Genomic DNA, 20268 nt, shown 5'->3' with positions numbered 1-20268 from the left:
CACATTACGTTTGCTTTACGAAAAATCTGCGAGTCTACCAGTTCAACTGAACGGTGTAACGATTCCTCCAGCTGACGTAGTACGATACTTAGAACTGTACATTGACAAGATACTCACGTGGAACCCACATACTCGACTGAAACGACAAGACGTGAACAGACGATTACTAGACTACTTGACCGCAGATCCAAACTCGAATCACAAACTGACAATTTACAAGACACTGTTAAGACCCATATGGACATACGGAGCAGAAGTGTGGGGCTCAACCAAACCTTCTAACTCCAAACGCCTGCAGTCACTACAGTCTAAAATCCTACGGAAAATCCTAAATGCTCCATACTACATCTCTAACCTTACCATACACACTGACCTTCACATCCCTTTGGTCACCGATCTAATAAAGTCTCGCTACCGCCAAATTTCACAGCCTCCTAGCTCTCTCCATCCTAATCCTCTTGTCCAACAATTCTCCTCTCCTCACCTTCCCGACAATTCTCTTCGTCGCTTGAAGCGAAAATGGCGTAGAGATCTATTGCTGTGATTAAATCATTGTGTAAGAGTTTCACCAGTGGGTGATTGCTCTAACCATGACATTACAAGAGAACTGAACCAGTAAGATCAAATTTACTTGATGCAACAATTGTTGCAGTTGTAAATATACAAATAAAGTGAGAAAAACTTTAAAAAATTAAAGTAAATCAACTTGAATTTAATAGATACTAAGTTATGAAAAATTTTAAGAGATGTTTTCGAAAAAAAAATCTATAAAGAAATGATTCAGTGAATCAGTATTTCCGGTTGTGGATTTCGTTTTTTAACTCGAAATCCTGTTTCAAATTTGTTTCGGCAATTTAATAATATAAGTGGCACATTATCGCATTGAAGTGGTTTTGAAGAAGGCTATTTGTATGTCCTTCCTTCCCAAGAAGGGCCCTTGTAAGGGTTTCCCAGGGAAAATATGGGCTCAATGCGTTTTTCGCTAAGTTTGAAAATATCGTTACTTATAATATATATATCATGCATAATACAATAATCGAAATGGCAGTGGTATTGGGAGGAGGAAGTGAATCAAACGGCCCACCAATATCTCTGCGAGACCTATTAGCACCTATTGTAACGTCCCCTTTATTAATCAAAGCTAGCCAATAGCTCAGAGCATAATATACTGTAAACTCAATGCTCGCAGGCAAGTAACCCACAAAGGCCGTTTGAGGGTGACGCCTCCGCTAAACGTCGTGGGCGTTTCCGCGATTAGTTGGTTTAACCTCGGCTCTTGCATATTACACTGCTTTGGAGGAAGCCTTACTCAGAGAAATGCCTTAATCGAATTTTATCCGGAAAATGAATCGATTGTTTTTTAAAAAAAGTAATAAATTGTGGACCAAAATGAGTCTTTAAAGGAAAAATCCCTGGAGCTAACTGAAAATTAGGTAATTTATAGGATTATAATCCCTATGTTCAGTTTGGTTACCTGGTGGGAGCCAATCGAAATGAAAAGTTTAAGCTATTTGTGACTTTATCATTTTTATGACATTTCATTTACACCCAAACGCAAACTTTTCCGAACTCAAGTGATCTTTTAATAAACAAGGGAAACTCAAAATCGATAGTTTTTCCCTAATTGAAAATATTTTTCTTACTTAATAAGGGAAAGTGAAAAGTAAACTGCATTCCTATTACGAAAGCGATTGAATTTTCTCGGTAACCCTTGAATAATTAAATTGTTAATTAAAATTGAAAGTTACAATTTTCTCATTTTCAGGACAAAAAACTTTTGAAAAAATAACCTCTGAGACTGAATTCTTTATTTTATTAAATATAATTGAATTTTTAAAATAATAATAGTTTTTTTGTTACCTCATTTTATCGAAATAAAAAATAATACGGACGTAATGGTTATCACATTAATAGAATTGCGTAACTTAATGATGAAGTAACGGATTAAGTAACTGAACTCAACAAAGCAGTAGCACTATCACACTGGTAAACTTTAACTCACTGTATACTAAAACAAAACAAAAAAATTGTGTCTGTGAGTTTGTTTTGTAACAATGAGACTGATCTGCACAGACAGACTTACTAGCCTAGTTTGAGAACATTACTCACGAACAGTTTTATATATATACATATATATATAGGAAAGTACTAACAGCCTCTAAAGAAAGGTTAATGTTAGTGAAGTTTGCCCCTCTATTGGTTGGCTGAATATTTCTGTTCTTTTTTTTTCTCCGCTTGTGAATGCAAGTCTATTTTTTAACAGTAACCTGAGGGTAACCAGTGGTAACTCTCGGAGGGGAATATCCCCAGATTGGTAGCCTTCAAGGTCAAAGTTCCGTGCACCTCTTGTTAGATTCCCAATCCAATAGTCAGAAAGTGGGGATTTTTTTTTTTTACGACCTCCAGGTTCTGTGGTCACATAATCACACTGGAACGTTTGACTCATAATTTGGTTGACTCGGGTGGCGATCTTTTTTTTTCTTATTTTTCTGGTTTTAATAAGACTAATTTACAGTTATGGCTATGTATAATTTAAAGAGTATTTTTTTAATCCAGAGACTTGTATATACATATGCTTATATTTACTTAAAGTTCGGCTGGTGCCAGGTCATGTGGGGAAAAATGGGAATGAAACAGCTGTCCTGGGAATCACCAAGGGTGCAGTTCGGCTCTCAGAGACTGGATCTGGAGAGAGAGCATGAAACGAACTGGGTGATGTGTCTTGGGGGTCAAATACAGTAAGAGTATGATGCCTTGGCTGTGTAAACAAAGAGCCAAAAAGACTCTGCGCTTGGTCAGAAATCAGATTACTCTGATCACTGGTCTATTCACGGGGAAATGGTTGGTTCAGGAAGCATCTGTACAAGGTGCGGGCTTATTAGCTCGGAACTGTTGTGCAGTTTGTGTCAGGAAGTGGAGAAAACAGCCTCTCACATGTTGTTCGTTTGTGTTGCAAATCAAATTGCGCTCAGAAACCTTTGGATCTTTTAGTCCAAAGAAGATGGTAGCGCAAAAAATAAGAACTAGTAAGAAAAGTTCTCAACCTCCTTAGTAGGGGTGGTTTCGTCTACTAGATCCAAAAAAGGGGTACGCACAATAAGCCTCTTTAGGCTGCAGTGCTGTGGCGTTAAAGGTCCTCTACTCCTTGTTAGAGCTAGGTGTATCCAGAACGAACTAGAACATAGAACAAGAGCTACAACTTCGTGATCATCGTTCGGTGTAAACTATAGTCCCTTAGTTGTTCTGCAGCAGCGTTTCTCAACTTTTTGTGGCCCTCAGTATAATTTGTGAACAACATTTGCGAACCGGTGTTATTTTTAACAAAAAGACTTTACCAGATATTAAAAGACAACTACATAAGTTAATTGCAACTTTTTTACTTACTATAATATTTAAATGTAAATATAAGTAATTATTGCAAATAAATTATTGAAAAAATACATCAAAAATATTATTGTGTATAGAAGCTAAACAAAAAGTCAGTGTATAAGTTTTGGCTATTTGACTTGAAAGTTAATGAAAAATAATTTGAACTTTTGTTTTTTATATTCTTTTAAACTTCGGTTATTATCTTACAATGCTATATTCCAGTTTTTATAGTTTGGTTAACTAAGTAGAAAGTTTTTGTTTTTGATTTAGTTTGGTAGATAATTTATGTTCAAAGTTTCATTCTAAACTATAGCTCTATTATATGAGAGGGGAGCGGGTTATGTTTTGTACGATAAATATTATCCTTCCTAAAGTAAATCGCGTGAGTATAGAATAGCGCACCGGGTGATTAAGTACTAAGTTCAGTTTGTACTGATAATTGTAGAAGAAGGTATGAAAATAGCAATTAGAGGCTTTTTGTAATAGAAACTTTTAAAAGTGTAAACACGAACTTTGCTAGTCCAAATATTCTGTGGTAAATAGATAAGAATATAAATCTGATCAAGATATTTGGTAGCTCCGTATGGCGGACTATTCCTTCTAATCTATTAATATAAGTAATTATTTTCTCTGACTCAAAGTCTTGAGAGATCCATAGGAGCGATCGTGTGCAATTTTTCCAGAGGGAGATTTTTTTTTTTTTGCAGGAGATAGATGCTTTGAAATTGCATTATTCTTAAGCTATCTTCCTGCTAAAGAGCATCTTCGGTTGTTGTTGCGTGGCACACAGAATACCAAGTATTGTTTAAAGCATTCTATGAAAAATTTAGTTGATTCGTCGTGATATGCATTTTTTTTTTTCCTAATCAGTTTTAGACTCTGGGTGAAAGAAGCATTCTTGTTTAGATGAAGCTGGAAAGAAATTAGGCCTAGTTGTCAACCAAGCCAAGACAAAGTATATGCGGGCTGGTGGAGGTATCGATAGCGATATAACGGTGGGTTCCTATAAATTCGAGAGGGTTGACCACTTTAAGTACCTCGGATCCGTGGTTTACAACCAAAGGAAAGAAATATCAACAGAGATTAAAAGTAGAACTATAAGCGCGAATCGATGCTACTTTGGGACTCGCCAAGCAGATGAAAAGCAAGCTGATAGCTCTAGGGAGACTAAAATCATCCTCTACAAGACACTAATTCGCCCAGTTATAACTTATGGTTCGGAAACGTGGGCTTTTTCTAAAACTGATGGAAAAGACCTCCTGATTTTTGAGAGAAAGTTCTTAAGAAGAATATTTGGACCAATTTGGGATGGCCCGACTTGGCGAAAACGCACTAACACGGAAATCTACTCTCTACATAAAGAAAGGATAGGCAGACTAAGATGGACGGGACATGTGGCTTGAATGTGTGATGATGACGTGCCGAAGAGGCTTATGCAAATGGTGCTACACGATGGTAGGAAGAGAGGTAGTCCAAAGCTACATTGGCTGGACGGAGTGAAGGAGGATGCCCTGGCGATGCTGGGCGTACATGACTGGATAGTGGCTGCCCAAAATAGGGAAGACTGGCGGAAGCATTTGACGGAGGCCAAGGTTCGCTAGACGGACCAAATAAGAGAGAAGAGAGTTTTAGACTCTTCAGTGGATCGATTAGTTTGGTATAAAGAATCTAACTAATAATTCTGTTAAATATTGCACTTGCTAACTCATAAATTGAATTTAAAAAAAAAAAAAAATTGCATAATATCTAATAATAAAAATAGTAATTAACTAAATTTCCTCAGGACTTCCCCTTATAGAGGAAAAAATTATAATAAAAATCTCTGTTATCCAAAAAAGTATTACTCTTGAGGTATATTTTTATCCAATGTACCTGCTGAAATTGGGATGCATATTGAAGGAAAAGAGACAAGAGGAAAACTTGTCTTGTTAGATTAGTCACAATATCGGGTGACTGTACTAACCAGGCCGGAAAATATGTTGAAATCCAAATTCTTTTTTCTGCATCAGCCCAAAATCATGCCTAAATCATGGAGATATTTCTGGTATTCTCCTTTTGGTAGAGAGAATATGACAATAACAAAGTCTGAGATTACACTTCTATAGAATAAATAACCAATCAATAAGCCGATTTTGCAATACAGCGGTTCTTGTGATTTTTATCAGTTTATTTATCAAAAGATCCTTTAAAAAGATCTATAATCATCTGAAAGTTTCTTGTTGGCTATATTGAATGAAGGTTGTTGCCTGGAAATTTTATACGAGAAATGACTCGCACGACTCTTTTTTTAACAGCAATAATTGCAGTTTATCTATTCAATTAGGTGCTTGTAAATTGCAATTAGATGCTTTTTAACATTCAATTTAGTTGATCTTTCACTTTGTACTTCGCAACAATATGGTGTAGTTGAGCTGAAAATTGGTGAAAAGTGCCTCCATTAACTTGGGAAGTATTTAAGAGTTTTACCAGACTCAATTTTCCTTGGAAAACTGATATAGTAAATAAAAAAGAAGTCCGATTGTAATACAATTGATCCGAATTCAAAATTTAACGGAAATCCTCTTTGTCTTTTCCAGCGGGGTGGTGTAGGACTGGGAAATACTTTTCCGTTATACGCACTTCCTGTTAGCTAGTTTCCCTCACATTTGTAATTACAGTAAACCTTTTAATATGTATTTTGATTTTTTTTTAAATTAAAAGTTTATTTACAATTTAAAGTAGAGATACAACTCAACTGAGTAGAACTGCCGGATACAAATTAGACTAGCGATCTATGTTCTGTAGTACACTTCCTTATATTATACACTCTACTCGTATAATATGTATTGTGGCACTGGGTTCGATTCCCGGTCTTAGGCCTTGGATTTTATTTAATGGTTAATAAAAGAAATTTACATTAAATGTATGTTTGCTAATCGCCTCCGTTCACGACACCTAATTGGTAGTTGGACGTTAAGCCCTGCCAGAAAAAATAGGCGATTACTTTACTACTTCACTTTACTTTACTTAAGTAGAGATACAAATTGTACAAAAGGAGGTTTCAGGGTGCGGTGCCTTTATACATATACACTCCACAACCTTAATATTTACATTGGTAAATCTGTCCAAACTTACATACTAAGGCAAAAAACATAAAAAACCTTAACTACGTAGAGTTAATTAAAGCAAGACATGCTTTAGCCTTTTGTGCTTGTGTTTTTTATAACTAAGAGAACTTAAGTTATTGTCTACAATACTTCTTACATATGGGTAGGGACTATGTACACAGGAAGTTACCAATTTTCCCGTTGCGCTATAGATAAATGTCAACGCTGGCAACATCAAGTGCAGCATGTATGTTTTAGTCTATGGGTGTCCATCGAGGAATATGACCCAACTAGTCTTAAGCTTTTGTTTTGGACTCTTTGTAACTTCCCGTAGTTGGTGCATCAAGTATGGGACCATACAGGGGCTGCATGTAAGAGTACTGGACGGATGTAGAGATAATAAATTAGTTTTTCTATTAAGAAAATCTATGCTAGAGTCCTTTTAATATGGCTTATGAGTAGGTGGTGAAAATTGCTTTTAAGCGATGGCCACGCCAAATTTCTTAAATAGTGTTATCACTGAAAATATCCGTTTTGACGAAACCTGAGTCAGTAAAATGGCCTTGTGAGTTGTGAGTGTATGTGTGTGAAAACACTCCAGCCCAGAAATGAAAACTCAGACTTGATAACAATTAAAAAATAAATAAATACCTTCAAAAAAGCTGACAACAATAAGAAAATTCATAAACAGAAACTGTCAATTTAAAGAATGGTTTATTCAACTTCTTTAAATTTTTGTCTAAAATAACCAAAAACTTTAACCAAAACTTTGGGAATTTTGAATGTGTTTTGGTTATTTTTTTTTTTTGTGTGCCTTTTTTTGGCATCGGCTTCCGCCATACAGCCAGCATCGTCTAGAATATCGCACTAGAATATCATTCACTCTCCATTCTTACTTATAAATACTCGTACATTCGCTTCACATATCCCTCTACTATTTGGGTATTTACTTCAGATTTTTCTTATTTACTTCTAAAATGTCAGTTCTGAGTTGAATCAGGTCTTTTGATTTATGAACCACTGAAAATAGGTTTCAGTCTTGGAAAATACTATAATAATAATAATAATAATGATAAATAACCAAAAAATATAAATTCGCAATCGTAAATTATATTCATGTCTGGCTCAACTTGTTACAAATACATTTTGCAAGGCATACTTGTAAATCTAGTTGGGGGGCGGGGTTAGTGTGCCAGCCAGTGTGCATGCATGTACATGTTCGCTTTTGAGAGGAAGAGATTGGGAAAAGGACCAGGAGAAAGAGAGCGCGAAAGGATAACTTCTCCAACTAATTTCCTGCCTTCACATGAAAAGGTGTTGGTCTCTAAAGCGTTTAACGAGAGGATTCATTGGGTTCCGCTAACCCCAACGTGTACAGAAGGAAAACCCGCCGGATGTCAGTGAGTGGTCATGGGAGTTTTTCCTCCTAAGCTATCTTTTCTTCTCTTTTTTTCTTATTATTATTAAAAAAGTAAAATAATAAAAAATAATTTCTCAAAATCAACTTCTAATAATAGAGTAATATTTTAAATTAAGGTGAAGGAATGTTGTGAGAATTTTTAGGCCTGAGTTATTTTAATAACAAAGCATTTGTTAATTGCAAAGGTCGTTGCTAGAATTAACAAAACACAAAAAAAGAAGTCATTGTTTAATTAATCTATTTCTTTAAAAAAATATTGCTGATAAAAATCTTAAGATAACCAAATGGAAGAATACAAAACCAACAATTAGTTCTCCGAATTAATATTCCTACATACTATAAGGCCATGACTTGAATTAAAATGAAACTATAGTGGGTGTTGTTGACGGCCCGTCAAAATGGTGCTGACATGTCGTGAAGGTTTATCGATAAATTCAATGACAGATCGATTCTATTTAGTTTTTTTTTTAAATTATAACAAAGTGCTACAACCTTTTTGTTAACATCTATTGTGCCCACTTACTGATGTCAGCCGCGTATTAACAGATCTCCTTCAGAAAAATTCTAAGAAATACCCAGGATCTGGAATGCTTCCAGAGGAATTTATGTTCTCCTCTAATACCTGCAATCTTCCCAGGTGATTTTGCTTGTGTAATGTCACCGCAGTCAGTTAAGAACTATATATCAGGTTTCCACCATTTCCGCGAGGAATATCTCAGATCCAGCTTCTTCTAGGGCCCTCAGAGGTGAAAATATACTCTGGGAAGCCCGTCCAACTTGATGAACTCATTCTCATTCTTTAGGCAAAGGCACGGCTCTGATCCGTTCCGTTTATAAAGGCCAAGGAGACTAGTCCAGATCGTATCTGATCTTCTCTTTAGATCTCCTCCTCAAACAATCACTTAGTATCACTAGATATTGTTAATATCTCTTACCTTTTATAAAAGGAAATATTACAATCATGTAGGATATCTATTGCAAGCGGGAAAATGCAAGTTCGTGGTTTAAAGATCGGAAATAGATTGCAATAAATTGTTCGGTTTGTCTAAGGCGCCACAGTTATAGGCTAGACCCGCAATGCTAAGATGTATTGTTGGTATAGTGGGTTCGATTCCCCCTACTCTAGGCCTTTGATTTTATTTAATGGCTTTAATATGAGGAATTTATAGTAAAATATGATGGCTAATCGCCTCCGTCTTCGAAACCTAATTTGGTACTTGGATATTAATCTTCCTTATAGAAAACTAATGTGTGTTCATTTGTAGGTACAAATTGTATAGGTAGTTAGTGAATGTTTCTAGTTGTACTGTTCCTCAGAAGCGTTGCCAACAGCAAATCCTGAAAATATCTATTTCAACTACAGAATTTATCTATGTTTCTAACAACCTCTTTGAACAAAATCTAGAGAGTAATGTCTATTGGTTCAAACGGGCTTTTAAGTCCAACAACTTAGGAGTTTCTCATATTAATTAAATAAAATCCAAAGCAAAAAGATTGGAAATCAAACCTAATATCAACAATACATCTTATAGGTTTACGTCTTCTGAGACGCTTTTTCCGATCAAATTTGCTCCATTTCATTGCACAATCTCATTGTGACAAAGAACATAATTAAAACATCTTTACAGAAACTTGTACGAATTCCAAATTTCAATCAAGTTAAAATATCATTTGATTTTTATTTCTTTAATGGCTCTCAGGAGGTTTCTTATTACATGTTATGTAATACAGAAATTAATACTTCAAATTGGTGACGTCATTTTTAGCTAGTTCATTTTATTTATTAATTAATTTAAAACGAATAATTTGTTTGATATAAAAGATATGGAAAGTCCAAACTTATATTGTTATTCATTGTAGACAGTAATATCATGTTCGTCACTGAAATTGCTGAAAAGATCTATTTCTCTCTCTCTCTCTCTATCTAACTGCATACAACTAGATACTGTTTCTTTTACCATCTTCCTCAAATGAAATCTTCCATTAGTCCGCATATTCATAAGAAAAGCTATCAGTAATATTAATCTGAATTAAAATGAATTCATTTTCAAGAAAGTATATCATAGTCAGAGATACTTCAAAGAAATAGTAGATAATTTGATGGCGTAGATAATTTAAAACAAAAAAGTGGTCAATAATTTTCGAAAGCTAACCTCTAACATTATAAACAGACAAGCAGGAAGTCACCAGAGTCTTGTGAATCATTGCATAACTTCGAGGAAATAAAGACAGGTGACTCTTCAATCGCTGCCGACTTGATCACAGCTAAACGAATTACCCGTGTATAAATTAATAATACGTAATATTAAAACATTTTCCTTTAATTTTTAGATAGAAGGTTTTGAACTGTTGGATACTGATTTTGCACAGGGTATAATGTTTTGAGGTATCATGAGTCCTCAAAAAGAAAAGATATTTTGAAAATGGCCTTTGTGGTAGTGTGACTATTCTAGCTTGAATGCAAAACAATCGCCAGCAGCTTTTAGATTTAGATTTTTGAATATTGGTCTTTTTTGATCATCTACTCAATAAAAAAAGGCTGAGCCATCAGTACTGACTGAGCGATTATGAAAAACGGGTAACACTATTAAGCCCATTGCTCCTCGTTTCGTCATCCCTAAAAGAAGTTTATTTGAATGGGTATTCTTTAAGGGAGTGTTTATGGGATTAGAAACTTAGGGATATCCCGTAATGTTGTTGAAAGACCGTGAGGAGAATTACTTAGATTTTTTTTTGTTTCGGGAAGAAATATTAGGCTTGTGTCCCACGTTTTAGGCACCCCTAAAATTGTTACAATGAAATCAATCAAGGCCTAGAATCTCCCCTCCAGTCCTCTGGCCGCAGAGAGCCGAATATTTCAAAGATGATTTGAAAACATTACTGACCCAGTTTAACAAGAGGTTCCTGTTCCTGGTTAATAATCCCACTCTGGAGAGATGTTTTTTCAACCTTTTATTGTGTTTGATTTCTGCAATAGCCTTCCAAGGATTCGTAGAGCTTCCCATAAAGTTAATTGCTTATAGAGAAATGGATTGGAGTGGACATTCCATTCCTGGCTAGCAGAATGGTAACTTTATTTCCTCTTTTTTTTTTTTTTTTGCTTTTTCTTTTTGGCATTGGCTTTCGCCATACAGCCAGCATCGTCTAGGTGCTTATCACTAGAATATCACTCACTCTCCATTCTTACCTACAAATACATTCGCTTCACACATTCATCATTCTACTATATACCGCTATTTACATAAACTGCTGCTAATGGATGGAGCAGCACTCTTTGCTCCTGCCATCCTTATAGCTTAACCAAATTTAAAATCACGTAATCCTTCTCTAATCATTTTCTTCCATTCATTCTAATTCGGCTATAGCTTTTAAATACATTCATATTTCATTGCTAGCTCTGCTATCGACTTAAGCACATAAATGTTGGTGGAGAATATAATGTCTTCGTAGCGAAATGGTGCATCTAAATACCTGTATATATCGTCAAACATTCGTTTCCTTTCTACCACATAACGTGGACATATCATTATTACATGTTTGAAATCTTCCTCCTCATTGCAATCTACGCAAAGAGGAGAGGACCTTTTGTTGATCCTGTGTAGATACGATCCGCACACCGCGTGGTTCGCTCTCAGCCTGCTTATTGTCGTAACAACCCATTTATTAGTGACAGTTCCCTTAAACCATGGTTGTCTAGGTAACTGATCTGCCATAGTTTTATAGAATCTACCTTTAACACCATTATTGTAATCTGTCTGCCATTTTTGTAGTGCTGCTTTTGCAATTATACCCTTGATATCGGTGTGTGGTAATTTATAATTAGCCATTTCCCCACTATTGGTGGCTTCCTTTGCAAGTGTATCAACAATTTCATTCTCTTTTATACCACAATGACCCCTTACCCACAAAAAATTAATGCAGACTCCCTTCTCTTTAAAAATGGCAATAGTTTCTACAATCTCTGCGATAATATGATTCATTCCTGCAGACTGGTTGTGTATATGTGATAATTTACACAACGCACTCTGGCTGTCCACTAATAATGGTATATTTTTTCTCCGACAACGAATAAATATATTTTAAAGCCGTTAAAATAGCAATTAGCTCCGCTGTATAGATGGACGCCTCATCTTCTAATTTAATTATCGTAAAATAGTTCCTCTTCAGCCAGAATTTGTTGCATCGAAAGTGACGCCTGAGGACTCCCCCTACATTGCCCCCCTATGTAGTCCAGGATGTTTTGAAAGCTGTTAGTATTTTTTAGCCTGACCTAAACGAGAATCTCCCTAACGCCTTAAACCCTTAGTTTTTTCCTCAGCTCAGGTATTAATTACTTAGATATCCGTCTAGAAAACTGTGGAGTATCTGCCAAGAGGTTTTTCAATGAGTATCTCTGGCTTTACCTCGAAGAGCTTGGCTCCCATAGTCGCAAGCCATCTTTGTACTTGGATCCTTATCTCGTATCCTTCTTAGATATTCTGCTGTAGGTTTTTGTGTAGTGGTTAAATCTTATTAAAAAAATAATAAAAGAAAAAACCCGGAAGACCATAGATGTAATTTTTAAATGAAATATCCGTTTTCCATGGTTTTACTTTGAAACCAACACCAAAAACGTAGGCAATCAACCAAAATTTTTGTAATTAAATTCCAGATTTCATTAAAAACGATTTACTCATTAAATACTTCGCAATTTTACACACACAAGTGATCAAGATAAAGGTCAATATCTATTTCAGTTTGCCCATTGGTTTTTATTAATTCTGTTCAATAATGATGAAACGTCCGGAAATATTGATTAACCACGAAAACCAACAAAGTGAAAATCGGTTTCATCCCTTTGGTCATTGTAATTTATTGGAAATTCGCTTTGTTATAAAGGTTTTCCCCAATGTTAATGAAGTTGGTAAAGTGATATATATCGTGTGTTTTATATTTTAATATATATGGAAATTATAACATTTGAATAGAAAATTTTAATAATGTCACTTCCTGGGCATTTCTTTTGAACCTTTCAAGTTAAAGCGATGATTTTTTTTTTTTTTTTTTTTTTTTTTTTTGAGGCAGGCTTATCCATCCAATGAGCTATGAGATTTTGGATCCTTTAAAAGTTATCAAGTCGCGGCTGATTGGTCTTTTTATTTGCAAACCAATATCATTATTCAATATCCTTTAATAAAGTGGTTAAGTTCAAAGTGAACAGGAAAAAAAAAAAAAAAAGAAGCAGTACGTTGCACAACTTCCGCTGCTCTCCCCCAATTTAGGGAGATTCAAATTTCCTTTTTGAATTTTGCCAAAATAAAAGTTGAGAAAAAGTTGTTAACAAAAATCTAATGTTTATTTGTTTAAAAATCCCCAGGTACATTTGTGATAGGATTTCCATAATTCCAAACCATTTCCAAAATATTATTTTATTTATTATCAATAGGATGAAAAGTAAATGCCAGTATTCAGTCGTGATACATTATTTATTCTGCCGAGCTTTCGACCTAGGGACTAGGTCATCTTCAGGGCTAGTTTACAAAGTAATATTTTTATATTACAGGATTGGTGTGTCTTCAGTCTTGGCATAGACTGAAATGTCATGCCAGTCCATGAACAGACAAGACAGAAGACCCACTAACCCTGTAAAGTAAAGTATTACTTTGTAAACTAACCCTGAAGAAGACCTAGTCTCTAGGTCGAAAGCTCGGCAGAATAAATAATGTATCACGACTGAAATGGCAATTATTTTTTCATCCTATTGAAACTATGAATCAGTCACCAAAAATTTATTTATTATATTATTCTAATATTTAGTAGCATTATTGTGCAGTAGGGCTCGAAAGGGCTTAAGTTAAAAAAAGGAAAAGAAAAAACTGTTATAAAGTATTTCCTTCGCAAAGAAAGAAACGAGGAATTGTAAAACAGATTTTCCTTGAGCTTGAATCTTTTTTCTTTTACATGAAAGGAAGGAAGTTATGTATTGATAGGTATATCGCTGTATATGCTCCAGTTATATGCCCTTTTGATATCTTTATTGGAATTGATTGAAGCGAATGCTGGAAAATTGCAAGCAGAGTTTTATGTGTGGTAAAGAAGATCTATGGTTTTTTTTAAAAACATGTACTCGCTCTACTTCCTTTTACTACTAGGAAGAAGAAAGTATTGGAATCGATAGCATATTCGTTTTGATGTCCCATGAGTACCAAAAAGAAAAAGTGACTTTAAAAACTGATTTTGTTTGTGTGCTGGAAAACGCGGAAATTTTGGATTTGATATCGCTTAGGCACCAAGACAGCAACATCTACTAAGGGTTTTAGTCAAAATCGATCTATCAGAAGTACCATTTTAGTCAATTTAATGAACTATACGTTTGTGTGCTCCAAAAAACGCAGAAAGTTTGATATTCCGCTTAAGACATCAAGTCTGCAGCAGCTTACTGTAAGGTTTTAGTCAAAATCGATTTACCGGAAGTACTATTTTCTGTGTCAATTTTTCAGTTCTTTTAAACTTTACGTGTAACGAGTTCTTTCTTTTTCTTCAAACTGGGTGCATTGATTTCAAAACTTTAATTTTGCAACTTTGTGAAACTTTTTGCATTATGCTTATCTTTAAAGTGTCATTCATTACTGTAAGCTGTAGTGTTTAATCACTTGTATTATATTAAGAAGAATTAAGTGCAAAGGAAGGTGGCGTATACTGGATCCCAAAGAGGATTCGAATCCAAATGCTGGCTTTTAGATTTTCTCTTCCCAGGAGTTTTTGATAACTCACTGTCAGGTGATTGTTAGTGTTTTCTGCTCCGGGCGCCAATAACCTCAGATGTTGACGCGCCTTAAATTAGAGACAGAGAGAGAGAGACAGACAGAGAGAGGGAATAAGTGTCGAAATAAATTTTCAAATTTTGAGAAAATCGGCCGTCCGGTAGCAATTGTACAAATGGAGATGTAAAAACTTTTCTTTACGATTCATTAATATTTTAAATACAAAATTCCGAATCGAAAGACACCTCATTCATGAAAATCGGCCCATGCGCTTAGGCGCTACGTTGTTTACAAAAAAAGGTAACAACAACAAGAACAACTAGACCAATTTTTGAAAATACCGTTTGTGCTCATTTTCAGCAACATTTTTCTCGTAATCTATTTAATTTAGGTTTTGCCCCCCAAAAAAAATACAGTTATAAAAGGAGGATTTGCCCTATATTTTAAAGAAAATTTGGGAATTTTATCTTTTATAGAAAAAGAGAAAAAAATTGTCAAAGTTGGGTGTTTTTCAACGATACGCTTTTTCGTGCAGTTTTTGACGATCAACCCTTATACAACAGTCCTACCGGATAGTTTTAAATACAAATACACATCATGTAACCTCTCTTAATCAGTCAGCTAGTGTATGGTGAAACGGAAACATAAGTGAGGTAAAATTCTCTACGCTAGACTGATTAATCTGATGATGGATGTAAGTTCGAAACCGGTTAGAGATGTGAAATAAACTTGCACGCAAAAACGGATGTAATCAACCTCACATCCACTCTTTTTTTTTATGGATTCTGGGAACCTAAAAACGGATATTTCCGGCGGAAATTCGACATTATTACAATTTGAAATCGTTTTTTTTTGGACTCAAGGGACTTCAGAGCTTTGAAAACTAAATGCAGAAAATTTGTCACCATCACCAGTAATTCCTCATAACACATTTTGTAAGGAAATCTTATATCTATATATAAATATCTGTCTTACAAAATAGTCATCTGAAATATTAGCTGAGAAATATTAGAAGGCAATGACCGTGATTGGCTAAAAGTGAGATAGGGGGGAAAACAAAGAAGATGGAGAATCTCTACCCGGAAGAAAACGATATCCGGTTGAATGGACAATAAAAAAGAATTGATACTTTATTATTTCTTCACCACCATTTCCTTTTCGTGCTTTTTTTCAACAGAGATAGAGAGAGCAGAAAAGAAATAGAATTGGCGAAGAGCAGTATAATAACCGTAGATCCTTGATCAGCTCCTTAGAACAAAAGATCAGTAAGAACAGCAGCTGCGATGGAGCCGGCTGCTTTGTTTTAAGTATCCAACCATTCATTCACCCTGCTTGGAAATCTTTTCCATCATACCATTGATTCGTCTCAAATAAGAATATCTAAGAGCATCATCGCCCATTTAACTTGGATTTCTTAGAAGTTAATAAACATTCTGTTCACTCTCTGCTCTGCAATACAATGGGGGACTAACTTTGTTTTATCCGGACTACAGCCCTGAACATCTTCAAATGAAATATCAAAAACAACTGGCGGTAATTCATCCGAAGTTTCTTTTACCCATTAAACTTTCTTGGAACTTAACCTTGTCTTATAATTATTAGAAAATCTGATCAAATTTTCTAGACACTTTTCTATTATTTATTTAGATCTAGAGTAGTCAACCTTTGTATACAAGCCACCCACTTTTGGTACCATTATATTGGCTCTTATTTTTAGTCTAGTCAGTTACAATTACGCATTATTACGCTTTAAGCAAACAAGCATATGTGTGACTTTATATTGTAACTCTGACCGATTTCGGACTTGCATCAAAGTTAGATGATCAATTTGGTGTAAAGATGGTTCATACTTAGTTGATTTTCTTCATCTAACTTATGGTTTAGAGGCTTTCCAAAAGGACCGCCAGAAGTCTCTGTTGTTGATCATGATCTGCCATCCCCCAAAGAAGTCATGGATCTCCGCAGTTAAGCTCTTTTAATATTATCTTCCCAAGGGATCCTTCTTCGGCCGCTTCTCTAGTATTTTCGTTTCAAAGGAGAAGACGGAGTCCTGTAGATTTGACAGTGCGGATATCTCAGCTGCATTTTTTTGTATTCCACCAGGTCTATTAGTGGTTCAATCTTTTAACGAAGATTGTAACTTGCCTTTCTTTTTTCATTTAAAAAAAAAATTAAAGTGTGTACACATCTGTGATCATTGGCTATTATAGCTTTGTTGCACCTGCATAAGATAGGGCTTATTAACTCGTAACCATTGTGCAGATTGTGCCAGTAGGAGGAGGAAACGGCCTCTCACCTGTTCTTCGATTGCGTTGCAATTGAGAGACTTCGCTACGACAACTTTGGAACTTTGAGGCCAAAGGAGATAATAGCGCAGAAGGAACTAGTAGGGAAAGCTCTCGACCTTTTTAGAAGGGGAGGTTCACCTATTAGACTTAAGGGGGAAGGCACAATAAGCCACTTGTGGCTGCAGTGCCGTCATTTTAAAATCTAAAAAAAAAAATCTAATAGCTTTGTTCAGTTCACTGCCAGCCTCAGGACGGTTTTTCTGTCGATACAGACAATACTGTCCATCTCCAGGAGCTGTAGGAAGCTCCTAGGAAGAGAGAAAAATCTAAGTGCTGGTAACCCAGGATCTGCGCGTGGAAAGCAGGCTAACCTCTAGCTAATATACCTCCTCCCCTAACTTCACTTATGTTTCCCTCTTACACTGCACTTGCTGAGTCAACATTTGGGGAAAAGTTTAAGTACATATTCCCGGTGGAAATTTGAATTCAAAATTTAATATCAACAATACAGATCATACACTATATCTACTTGCTATAGCTTCGTTTACGTTATAGTACGTGACGTAAATAACATTTTATGCATGATGATTGGCTGAAAATTTCTATATCCTAACCTGACAAACCAATCAGAATGTAAAAACGCCTTAAATTTATAATACGCACCCCCATTGTAAACGAAGCGTAAGAGAGAAGGTGATGTAATGTTCATACTTCCGGCAAAATCATTATTCAAACCCAGATAAAGTAGATCTCCAGAAATAGGTCACCAAAAAAAAGGGGATTTTAAGGTAAAAACGTGTACGAGGGTCGTTTGAAAAGTCCGTGCAAAAATAAAAACTACTTAATTTTTTGGGGTAAACCTTTTTTATTTTTCCACATAGTCTCCTTTTAGGCTTATACACTTCGTCCAACGCTGCTCTAGTATGTTGATCCCTTCCGAATAATAGGATTTGTCCAAGTCTGAAAAATAGCCATTCGTTTCTGCAATCACCTCCTCGTTTGAATAAAATCTTTTTCCCGCCAGCCATTTCTTCATATTGGGGAACAAATAGTAGTCCGAGGGAGCCAAGTCTGGAGAATAGGGGGGATGTGAAACGAGTTGGAACCCTATTTCCATTAATTTTGCGACCACAACTGCTGAGGTGTGAGCTGGTGCGTTGTCGTGATGGAAAAGGACTTTTTTGTGGGCCAATCGTGGGCGTTTTTCTTGCAGCTCGGTTTTCAAACGTTCCAATAACGATGAATAATATGCACCTGTAATAGTTTTACCCTTTTCCAGATAGTCGATGAGGATTATTCCTTGCGAATCCCAAAAGACAGTCGCCATAATCTTTCCGGCCGAAGGAACGGTCTTCGCCTTTTTTGGCGCAGATTCCCTCTTGGTAACCCATTGTTTAGATTGTTCTTTGGTCTCAGGAGTGTAGTGATGTATCCATGTTTCATCCACAGTGACGAAACGACGCTTAAAGTCCTGCGGATTCTTCTGGAACAGCTGCAAACCGTCCTTGCAACACTTCACACGATTTCGTTTTTGGTCAAGCGTGAGCAATCGCGGCACCCATCTTGCGGATAGCTTTTGTCATGTCCAAATGTTGATGCAAAATATTATGTACCCGTTCATTCGAGATGGCCACAGCACTAGCAATCTCACGCACCTTCACTCTTCTGTCATCCATCACCATATCATGGATTTTATCAATGATTTCTGGAGTAGTAACCTCAACAGGGCGTCCAGAACGTTTAGCGACACTTGTGCCCATATGGCCACTCAGAAAATTTTGAAACCACTTATAAACTGTTCTAATCGAAGGTGCAGAGTCACCATAATGTTTATCAAGCTTCTCTTTAGTCTCCTCAGGCGTTTTGCCTTTCATAAAGTAGTGTTTAATCAACACACGAAATTCTTTTTCGTCCATTTTTTGAAAATCACTCGACTTCCTCGATTCAAACGAATGCCAAACACAAAGAAATAGACCGATCTGGCTGAAACTTGGCGTGTGTTCTTCCAAGAGATGCTACTAACTAAACATAACCTCGATATGCGCCAGTGGTGCTATCTCTCTGACTTTGCACGGACTTTTCAAACGACCCTCGTATATATGTGGTAAATTTCTGGATATCTGCCTATGGCTTAAAATATTCTCTTGCATACGTAATTATTTATAGTGGAAAAGTTGTGAGCTATTTTGAGCCGTTGGCAGAAAAGAGCAGAAGAGAATGTAGAGCCAGAGACTGCGAACAAGGTGTGGAAAATGTGGAAACTTTTTTCTCCTTCTTCTCTCTCTTCACTGCGAGTAGAGCAAGAGTATTGCTGCCGTAAGAAGTGGTAGAAGTTAAGGTTGGTTCTCTATAAAATACGAGTAAAAGTTTTGGTAAAAGTTCTTAACTTCGGACCACCGTCCGATCCCCAGGACACACTTAGTACAACCAAACTACCTAGTAGCTACCCAGTTTGGCCAACCTACCTCTGAAAACAATCTTTATTGCAAACCCGCATTCTCATTATCGTCCCCTTGGTCTACGCTTTCTTATTAAATCAACAAACCACTTATTTTATTGTATTTTTTTTTATTCATCTTGAAAAAAAGACACAAAATGAAACACAAAAATAACTTCCTTGATGAACAATAACTTAATTACCTAGTTTTTAATTTTATCAATTACATTTTTTATTGCGTAACTTTTGGTATAACTAATTAATTTTTTGTTCAAGTAATTTAATGCATCAAGAGTGGTTCTTGTAAAAAAATGATGCATTAAGTTTCTTTATTATTATTTATAAACTTACAAAGTTACATTAGCAAAGTTCATTGTTGAGCAATGTTGGGCGCGGAAAATTCGATTATTATGTCTATTAATTTCTCGTACTATATGACAAAAGCAGTACTATCGATTGATTGATTGCAATTGATTTTAGAAAAAATTGATTTTTAGAAAATAGTTCGCGTGTGAAAAGAACTTCCAGCCTCGAAACAGTGCGAAAGGCAACTAAGTTCTTGATTAATAGAATAGAAAATCTAAGAGCTGGACTCAAACCAAGATTCACGGCAAAGGCGACCAGCGCCATTCAGCTAATTTTTCCACACAAATCGTATTTTTAAGCAAAGTGTCAGGAATAAGTCCTAAATAGTGTCGAGTTTTTTTTTTTTTTTGTTTTCTTTTTTTGGCATTGGCTTCCGCCATACAGCCAGCATCGTCTAGGTGCTTATCACTAGAATATCACTTACTCTCCGTTCTTACCTACAAATACATTCGCTTCACACATTCATCATTCTACTATATACCGCTATTTACATAAACTACTGCTAATGGATGGAGCAGCACTCTGTGCTCCTGCCATCCTTCTCGCTTAACCAAAATTA

The 20268-nt window shown here is 35.8% G+C and overlaps 2 protein-coding genes across 3 annotated transcripts in view; both read right to left on the bottom strand.

Moving 5' to 3' along the window:
- LOC141451632 (uncharacterized) overlaps positions 1-2166 on the bottom strand; it is a 28661-nt gene extending 26495 nt beyond the window's left edge. The window contains exon 1 of one of the 2 annotated variants that reach the window (XM_074123089.1): positions 1861-2166. Coding sequence is in view for 1 of the 2 variants with exons in the window: in XM_074123091.1 (XP_073979192.1) it covers positions 1861-1865 (5 nt within the window). In the remaining variant the exon portion in view is untranslated. The remainder of the gene's footprint in view (positions 1-1860) is intronic. The other variant, XM_074123091.1, reaches the window with a different exon arrangement.
- Positions 1-20268, bottom strand: part of LOC141451631 (lachesin-like) — a 469514-nt gene that overhangs the window by 315114 nt on the left and 134132 nt on the right. The window lies entirely within an intron of this gene.

Source organism: Rhodnius prolixus, unplaced genomic scaffold (genome assembly GCF_049639745.1).
Source record: "Rhodnius prolixus isolate KJV_2025 unplaced genomic scaffold, Rpr scaffold_14, whole genome shotgun sequence".
Lineage (NCBI taxonomy): Eukaryota > Metazoa > Arthropoda > Insecta > Hemiptera > Reduviidae > Rhodnius > Rhodnius prolixus.
Note: the sequence above shows the minus strand (reverse complement) of the source record. Positions and strands in the feature narration are given on the sequence as shown.